This window comes from Fusarium flagelliforme (assembly GCF_020744385.1).
Source record: "Fusarium flagelliforme strain FIESC 12 MPI-CAGE-AA-0113 chromosome Unknown B0J16scaffold_3, whole genome shotgun sequence".
In the NCBI taxonomy this organism is placed as follows: domain Eukaryota; kingdom Fungi; phylum Ascomycota; class Sordariomycetes; order Hypocreales; family Nectriaceae; genus Fusarium; species Fusarium flagelliforme.
The window spans coordinates 1,398,032-1,407,283 of record NW_025763505.1 but is presented as its reverse complement, the minus strand read 5'-3'; the positions used below and the strand labels follow the sequence as shown (position 1 = coordinate 1,407,283).

Sequence of the window (9,252 nt, the reverse complement as noted above, 5' to 3'; positions counted from 1 at the left end):
GACTTACATACAGTAACATATGTTTGGGTATGGGTTTTTCTTTTGAGGTGGCAAGGATTGCATATTTGTTCAGCCGCCTTTCGACCGCCATTTTTCATGCAATCATGGTGAGCACAACATATTGGCGGTGATGTTACAGACAAGTCATACATGGCGTGGCCATCTGGCTTGCCCATCAGCACTGCCTTGTCTCAGGAGACGACAATGCTACCTACTCTAAGTTTTACCAGCCTCGACATTTCACAGGGATCGTATTGTTAGCAGATAACACCCGAGTCTCATTGAACCACAAGGAAAACTGACCACCACCCAGCACAATAAACCCTCTCGGAAGTCCTCATCTGGGGTTCTAAATTTACACTTATTCAGAGCCCATCTCTTCAAAGAGCACGGTTGATGACTTCCATGTCAGAACACTCTTTTTTATTGTTCTGGAACGTTTTTACTTGAAACTACATGCCTCATTTGTTTTTGCAATCGAGGCGTTATGAGTCGGCGTCTGGGGGCATATGCGAATAAAAAGCAATGACCGGCCAGCAGTCGATGATTCACCCAACAGATATGGAGGGAGGCCCTTAATACGCGGTCATAACCGTTGTGTAAGCATGGACCTTTCACATCTTCTCAGCTTGACCTGAATTACGCGGGGCTTGCTCACCTATCACGAAGCTACTTCTAGTTCAGATTAGCTCCGCTCTTGGTGGCGTATCATGGAGCATTTTACTCTTTTTATTCGAAGACGAGACGATGTAAACAACCGTTTACTGGTCGTTTGCCTACCACATGGGAATGCGATTGACGGCATTGATGCCCGTGAAACTTTATTTGATGTCTGTTTATCTGGCATTTTAGGTACGAAATCTTGCAATCAAGACTTCACACCTTGAGTATTGGGGATACAGCCAAAGCACACCCTCCTCTGTACGCCGGACGCATGATGCTCGTCGGCTACAAATCATCTCTGTCCTAGATGTTAAGGTCGTGTACTTACGAGGCAGATACTGTATAAGCTGCTTTGTTATGCATCCGCAATTATCCCAGACTCTTGTTCAAAACTTGAGCCCGTCGATCACCGTCATCGCTGATGGACGCTGCAGTCACCTTACATATCATCATCTCTAAGCACCCCCACCCAGCGGGTGTTTCTGTGCCTGAACTTCTGAAGGTACCAGTCGATACATTGAAGATCCCTTGTCTCTTTTACCATATTGGGAAAACGCGCTACTTTACCCGGACGCCTCACCGGCGCGTCTGGAGATTAAAGAGATTAATTGGACCCAGTCTTTTGTTTGCATTTCGACTTAACGACAAGGTATATGTCCACAATATGGGTTTTCTCCTCGGCTTTCTTTCTGAATGCCATCATGTCAGTTCGTGCTCTTCTCGCCTATCTCGGTGCGGGAAGATCAGTAGCCCTGAAGGAGACGCGCACCCCCTGCCAACCTTGCTTCCCTCCATGAAGCCGAGATAATCAACGGCGGGCTGCAGCTTGACCTCGCCTCGAATGTGAATACCAACGCCCCGAATCATGTGGAGTCACACCTCATCATCACTAATACCAGCCTAGCTGATCCCAATCGTGCAGCTTTTGCAACCTAGGTGTGCATCGAGTGAATAATACCCTCGCATTTCTCGTTTGTTGTTCCAAACAGCTGACGAGCCTGGTGCCTTGGATAAAAAGTGTCGATCTTAAAGCTCTTGTGAGAGTGCGATTCTCATCCATTGAAGGCGAAGAACATAATAAAACTTCGAGGCCTCTCCAGCCTCCCGGTCGCACTCGTACGAAACAATGCGACTGTCATACCAGCGTCATCTCACAGAGCCAACACAATTGTACAGGGAACTATTGTCTGCTTAATTATAGGTTCCTTGGTAACCCTCGATCTGGATATAAGTCCTTTACGCCAACCCCCTTCGGGTTGATCGCAATACTAGCTGGAAAACAGCTCTCTCAGCCACGTGCTACGCTCGACTTTAAACAAACAAGGATTGACACGATCGATGATCGAGCGGTTTTGTGTGCATTTGGTTTCTTCGAATCCTTGCCAATATTAGCGTGTTGTTGATGTTGATGCTAATGCTGGTTTGCAGAAAACAGCGTGGCAGCACATGCATATAGTAACCTCAACGTTGCACTCGGACGTGAGACGCGGTAAACTCAATTCCTAGTTCTTACCTCCCTTACATGACTGCAGTTTTTGAGCTCGTCGCCGCACTCGTTGAGCTGTACAGTATGTAAGTGAGGCCAAGCTGATCAGGTTGTCGGGCTACAATTCTCGAGGCCAAAACAGAAGTCCACTTGCCTATCGCTTTGCAATAGCTCCTCGAGAATATACCAGCATTAGGTGTATACCTACAGATTTTCTCAGCAATAAACGCCTTTGATCGGTAACAGAGCTTGGTTCGTAACTTAAGCGAGCGTGGCGTTAGTATTAGTTAGATTCAACCTGAGACAAGGACGATCTAAGTTGACATCGATAACAGCTAGATCCGCCCGGGCGCCGCCATTAACCTTACTTGAAAGCTGAAACCTGAAATATTTCTATCTTCTCTTGCATGAACAGTTGCTATGAACCGAGGTCCCTTTCTTTCAGTAGAAGGTGCTTACGGCTCTCATATACTGTCTCAGTAAATTTGATATGTCTTGGAGATTTAATAATACACTGGATAGACTACTTAGATGTAAATAATGGAGAAGTTATGTATTTTACCTACCTCTGTGTGACTTTATGCAGCAGACCCCAAATACTCTTTGACTAAAATTACCATAGCTTAGTAGGTACCTAGGTAGGCTGATTTCAAGTTTAAGATAATAGACATAGACAAGGCAGGTACGTTCGATTGAATATGAATGCAGCTGTCACTCAGATCGACACAACACCCTATCTTCCTGTCTCAAGTAACAAGCATCCCACTATTATTGCAATCCGCTGTCCAATTCTTCATCGTCTTTACATAGGGAATATTATTAGGCCTATTGAACAGATATCCCTCCTCCATCCTCGATCATCGATCATCGCTTGGCCACTCTGGAAGGCACGCGGTCACCGTTGTATCTAGGCTGTGCAACTGTCTTGCTATTGCGACTGCTGCGTGACGACTTAGCTGGAGGGTTTCTCTTTTTCCCCTTGCTCATCAATGCTAGTAGTGTGCTTAGAGGAAGCAACATTATTCGTAGAAGGGCTCTAAATGGGAGTAGTAGTACGGCGGTGAGATATTCAATCGCCCATACGAACACGTTCTTGTGTGACGCACTATTCTTTGCAGCACTTGCAGCAAGGGCAATAGCATCGTCCAGTCTTGCTTCCAACCCTGAGAATCGCGACTCCGTCTGGATCTGGAGAAGCGTGGCCTTCTTCTCGTAACGACGCACAGCCCTGTTGAGTGCGTCGAGCTCGGGTTGAATGGCGTTACGCACGTCGCGTGCCACGACACTGTCCTTCTGCTTCGTTTTGTTGATTTCCTGTTTTATCTCTTGAACCGAATTCGTTTCCTCAGTGGTGATGCGAGACTCCAGTCGTTCTAGACGCGAAAGGACGCCCTCTAGTTGCTCCGTGTTCTTATTGACTTGCTGGAATTTGGAAGGCCCTCCTTGTACCACCCGCTGCAGGTGAAGCGTTCGCGACTGGACCAGTTTTATCATATGCGACAGAACACGAAACTCGGCCATCAAGAGGAAAATTGTCAAGTTGTAGTTAGAGACCAGCCCTTCTGAAGGCCGGCTTAACTGAGATCGTATGGCATGTAAGAGGTATGCTCCTAAAAGTGGGAGGAGAAAGCATGAGGCAAGTGCTGTGATTTCGTAAAAGTATAGTTCTGAGAGCGCATCTCGCTGCTGTTTAGTCGTTTCTCTTTCCTGTATCTCCTCCGTCCGCTCGGCGTGCACTTCTTCATCCTCTGGGACGTGATCCAGGGGTGAGTTAGGCCCTGGTCCATGAGTACTGGAGTCAAGATCGCTGTCGTCGTCGATAACACTATCTGCTACCACTTCGTGTTGTATCCGTACTTGCTGCGCTGAGTGATACCATGCCCTGTTTGTGTTGTGAGCATACACTCCGAAAGACTACAAAATTTTGGCAGGGGCGCCACCCTAGAAACTTACCATGGCTGTGTTACGGACCAGTTGAGGAAAACACCAGCCAGGCCCAGGAGCATGAAATCCGTCACGACAGCACTCCCGTTCTTGAAAAGAAGACCCGATATGGCGGGAAGAAAAGCAAACGCTAGAGACAGCGACGGCAAAGACGACGATTCTTCTGCTGAGGAAGACCCGGCATTGCTAGGATCTCGTGGTTGGGGGTTCAGGAAATCTCGAGCTTCGTTGAAGCTGTACTCTGAAAAATTTGAGCTACGACGCGGAGGTATCGTATCGAAACCAGGTGATGCGACTTGCGGACGTCGAGATGCAGATGCCGCGTCCTCGGGGACTGATACGGTCATGGCACGTCGGAGTCCATGACCGGAGGGCGGGGCGCTGAAGCCGGAGCTTACACCGGCAGCGGGTCTCCCGGAAGGAGGTGCGGTGGTATTCTCGTCCACCATGACCGATGCTCAATTGATGCGCTTTTCTGTGGTGAAGACAAAACAGTGACTAGAAGGGACCCCAGGTAGACAAATTAAGCAAAAGGCGGCGCATTCGGTCAAGTCACGCGACAGAGTTTAGTCTACGACGACGCGGAGAATGAGGGGGAAGGTCCAAAGAACAAGGGAGAGAAGAAGAGACTGAAGGTGGAGGAGTCGGGATGTTTGTAGAAAGGAATATGCGATTGAACGTTGTGCGACACACGGATGAAGAATTGGAATGTAGTGGCGATGGTTTCGTCAAACAAAAGAAATAAAAGACAGACGGACAAGACAAGACAACGGCAAGTGATGATGATAAGTTGCCTAATAAACGACGTCACTTGCGTAGGTACGGAAGGTAAGACTGACGCTGGGTGCTCTTGGCTGGTGAAGCGTGAAGCTTAGGTAGGCACCCAGCGCTAACACCGTCTGTCTACTGAAGCTGGAGCTCAAACTGCTGAGTTGGCAGGCAGGTCCATTGCAACAACGAGGCGTAAAACGCGGAGGTTTTTCAGCTAACTTCCACTAGTTCAGCTGAGAAAAACAGCCAGTTCTTTGTAGCATACATCACAGTAGAAAGATGGGAGTGGTAGAGCGGGATATGGCACTGTGATTTGACGACTTGCGACGTGCATGTCTTGAATTGGGTCCAAGCCGAGATGATCGACATGCAAGGAAAAAAGGGTAGATCGGGATGGCATTTGCTTACAAGAGACATGGTTGGTATGCTTGAGATAAAGGGAGATGTGTTGAATCGAATGAATCAGAGCATTCATATGTATAAGAAGGGAGGCCAAATATCTTTAAATCAAGATACAGAGATGAGATGAGAGTCAGTACGAATGGAGAAGAACAAGAAAAGAGATCTTATCATTAGATGTAAATCAGATATAATGACCCTATTATGACTGATGCCAGCAGCTGAGCGAATCAATTCTTATGCTTTATGCACAATCTCAAGCCGTCTCCGTCCCGTGTGGGTTGTTACATACTTATTGCATCTCGGCTCGGGACTCAGGTTTATTAATAGGTAAAAACAATGAAAAGATGAGAGCTCGAGCCTCTCAATTTGGTAATGATGTGACGTCAATGTTCAGCTAATGAATGCTACCCAACACAATGTACAGGTAAGTCTGCAGCCTCATCATCAAGACTTACAACTGCTTCACGATAATAAATTTCTATGGATTTAACTGCTCAAATTAATAACACACATCGTTCAATCCCTCTTTGAACACTTGCAAGGGAGATAACCAAGACGAACCTAAATCCGAGACGTTCGTCCCAACTTGAGACAGGGGCTTTGCTCAGGTGGAGTGACTATGACAACATGAAGGACATCACGCATTCCCTTTACTTTGAGAATCTGTTCAAATATGTATCTTTTCCCGCCATCATCAAGTTGCAATGAATACCGAAGTGGCCTCATGATTCAATTCCATCTATCACTCGCGTTGCATGAACAATTATAATTAACAGCCCGGAACTCCAAGATGCCGCAACGTCCGACCCCCCAGAGTCTAGACTAACCTAGATTCAACGCCCGCACTTTAAAAAAATTGAAGCCTGCCATGGCGTCACTGGAGACAACAAGACCTCCCTTGATAGGACTGCGGAAACCCCTTGTCAAGAGCCGTCGCCTGTCAAAAATCCATTCAGGGGATGGTGGCTGCCTTTAGAGCCCAGAGACTTGGGAACCCCCTGGTTTTGAAGACTGAAGATGGAGATTTGATCTCACCTACCTGGATACTTAAACAAGAACGTGATGGATTAGACGTCAGGGACAGCCCGGATAGGAAAGGTAAGGAAGGAAGAGGGACTGAGAGAGGCCCAGGCTCCTATTAACTGCATGACAAGACCAAGACTACTTACTGTAAACTGTCCCTCGGGACCATGGCCCGGGTTGCGTTGGGTTTTGAATGATGAGACTTGGGCTGTATTAAAGTGACTGGTCTGCCCATGTCTGTCTTGCTTCACGATTCTTTGTTCAACTCTCGAAACAAAAGAGCCTCTTTTCCATTTTACATGCACAAAAGGCTAAGATTATAACCACCGTTTGTTATATGAAGCTAGTTTATCGAAGGCTTCAAGCGAGCGCAAATCTCCGCCAGTCAGCCAACATTGTGAGCTGTAGCCCTGGAACATTCGGGGGGCACGAGTACACAAAACGAAGCGCAACAAAAAAGCAACAAAGTCAATCCACAGACGAATATATAAAGGTTTAAAGGGAGTTGCAAAGCCAGTCCCTTGACTTCGCTTCTCCTGGGTTGGTCTGTCTGTCTGGTTTGACTAACGGCATCTTCCAGCTGCTGGAGGGAGTTTAACATCCAATAGTATCGCGACAACTAGTCGCAAAACCTCGGCATTCTTACTATACCTCTGAGGCAGTCTCTTTGGTCTCTGCTGCAATATTCTCCCAATTGCATCCTGTTGACGAACAAAAACAATCTATGAAAGACAAGGCGAGCTGAGAGAGAAGCCCAGATCACATCAGCCAAGCCCGCCATCAGCAGGGCACTGAACATGCTGGTTTTCAGGGCATCCAGCAGCCCGTCATCCACTACAACCCCGGTCACCCTCTCCCCAGCCTCCTCCCGCGACTTTGATTGGCCCACCGTCAGCGAATTTCCCCTTGACGTTTGGTCCCTTCGTCGCTTCTTTTCTTTCTCTTCTCCTTTGACCATCAACGACTCGAGCAATTCCTTTGCCCGCTGCCGCTCGATCAGCCGCTACGACGAGACCGAGACCGAAACCGACGACGACTCCAAAGACATCGCCGTCTTCGATTCATCACATTCTCTTGACACTACCGAGAAGAGCTTAGCGACATCCCGCACTCGTCGCATTCTTTCATTCTCTGTCTCGGGCTCTATCTTCCGCCAGTACCGGCTCCGTGCACTGCCCGTTAGCGCCCAGTCTGAGCCTCAACTTCGACTTCAAAGACTGACCCAACAAGTCGATTACGGCTTCGGTCTCATCAATCACGCTTCTACTCACGTTCACGTGAGAGAAACTTCGCCATATCTCTCGAGCGCGGTCGTCTTGGCGACCGTGCCGACAACCTGTTTCCGACGGATTCTCTACTCTCCCGACCTTCTCCCTCCGATCAAGTACCGGCCGCCGTAGATGCCCCGGGCAGATCTATAATCTTGAGCCTCGATCCTCCACCGTCAGCCTATCCCAGAACCGGCTCATCTTCCGGTCCAGCCGTCGCTTTGAACCACCAATATTTGCAGAGTCGAACCGTCGACGGTCATCAACCATCCACGTTTCACCCTTCGCCTTTTCGACCTCAAAAGGCTGCTGAAGCTGCACACCGCGCTCGTCGTCTATCGGCCGCTCGTCTCTGGAACCCTACTAATTCGACTCCTCGACCGCATACCAAACCCGAACCATCGCGCAGACGCCGTCCATCGACTCCTCCACCACCATCCATCCCGCTTCTGCATCCTACTTTCGACCCGCAAGCACCCCCCGATTCCCTGGGCGCCGGGCCTAGCGACTACCCTCTCCTTACACTTCCCGAGCAACGCCAAATCAGGCATTCTTTAACACCGCGCGCCAGTCTTCAGGTTGATAGGGCAGGAAGCAGCGACCGACGGATAAGCCTACCAAACTCGGTGCGCGCGTCCTACGACGAGAAGGGATCTCGACGAGGCGCAGTGTCGGCTGAAGAGTACCGCCTCAGTCGGGATATTTTGGCTCAAGATTCTGTTTCGCAAGGCGCAGGCATTAAAATTGACAAGGGCAAAGGGAAAGCTGTAATGATGCCTGAGAACGACGACGCCATGCCGTCATATAGCCAGGACTTGGAGCGTGGACCGGATATCATGGACCCGCGAATGTCCAATGTCTCGGCTGGTGATGGAATTGGATCTGCTATGTCAACAACGAACTCTTCCATTATGGGTGAAGAAGTTGAGCCTGACGCAGCTGGTGAATGGGGACCTCAGCACCCTTGTTATCCTCACCTGAACCCTCATGTACCTGTGGATTCGCCCGAATACGTCAACACTCGCATCATCCGAATTCGCCGTGACTGGCTGATCCAAGGCGATCTGGCGCCTACTTTTTCTAACCTCTATCCCGAAATCCTGGATCCTGCTGGCTTGTCTGAGCAAGAATTTCGCCGCATTATCGAGAAGCTTAATGGCGAACTGGTTCCCGCCTTCGACCCATACAGCGCGAGAAATATCATGGATAGCCTATTGGGACTTGTCACAGGTTGGGTCTGGGATGATTTAGGCCTGACTGGCGTCAAGTCACGACTCAATAACCTTGAGAAGTGGATTGAACAATGGAATCTTGAGATGGAAAAGACCATTGGTGCTGAGGATGGTGTCTTGCCGCCCAAAATCCTACCCCTACGACAAACAGGTTATATGACGGTAAGTTTCCCTCTTTTATACATACCAAAATGGGTGCAATTACTAACTCACCATAGCTCGATATCCAGATTCCAGACCCCGAGATTGCGCCAGCACCCAGCACCACCAACCCCAACGAGTCGAGGACAGCCTTACCGATGACACCCGCGTCCGCCATTGTTGCTTGAAAGCCACCTTCGCACGTTACAAATTCTTTCACCTGATTGACTGACTGATGGATCGTCAATTTCTTTTTAACTTTACTTTCTTTAATTCCCTGACGACGAACGAGGCGGCTCCTTTGATGAACAGGACGTCTCTT

General features: G+C 48.7%; 2 protein-coding genes across 2 annotated transcripts; one reads left to right on the top strand and one right to left on the bottom strand.

Moving 5' to 3' along the window:
* Positions 1–2,710: 2,710 nt before the first annotated feature.
* On the bottom strand, positions 2,711–4,714 carry B0J16DRAFT_94654 (uncharacterized protein). Its single transcript, XM_046134720.1, has 2 exons — positions 4,103–4,714; positions 2,711–4,031 (listed from the first exon to the last, which is right to left on the bottom strand). The coding sequence occupies exons 1-2, from the start codon at positions 4,540–4,542 to the stop codon at positions 3,014–3,016; spliced, it is 1,458 nt and encodes a 485-aa protein (XP_045984382.1). The 5' UTR covers positions 4,543–4,714; the 3' UTR covers positions 2,711–3,013.
* Positions 4,715–7,086: 2,372 nt separating this feature from the next.
* On the top strand, positions 7,087–9,118 carry B0J16DRAFT_318134 (Golgin subfamily A member 7/ERF4 family-domain-containing protein; the record flags this gene model as incomplete). The annotated part of the gene is made up of 3 exons (XM_046125424.1): positions 7,087–7,467; positions 7,506–8,951; positions 9,008–9,118. 3 exons carry the CDS (start codon positions 7,087–7,089, stop codon positions 9,116–9,118), a joined length of 1,938 nt encoding a protein of 645 aa, XP_045984381.1.
* Between the last annotated feature and the right edge of the window lie 134 nt (positions 9,119–9,252).

Excerpts from the sequence above, each read along its gene's own strand:
- B0J16DRAFT_94654 (XM_046134720.1), bottom strand. The coding sequence starts at position 4,542 with ATGGTGGACGAGAATACCACCGCACCTCCTTCCGGGAGACCCGCTGCC. Across the intron at positions 4,032-4,102 it reads TGGTCCGTAACACAGCCATG|GGCATGGTATCACTCAGCGC; the intron begins GTAAGTTTCTAG and ends CAACACAAACAG.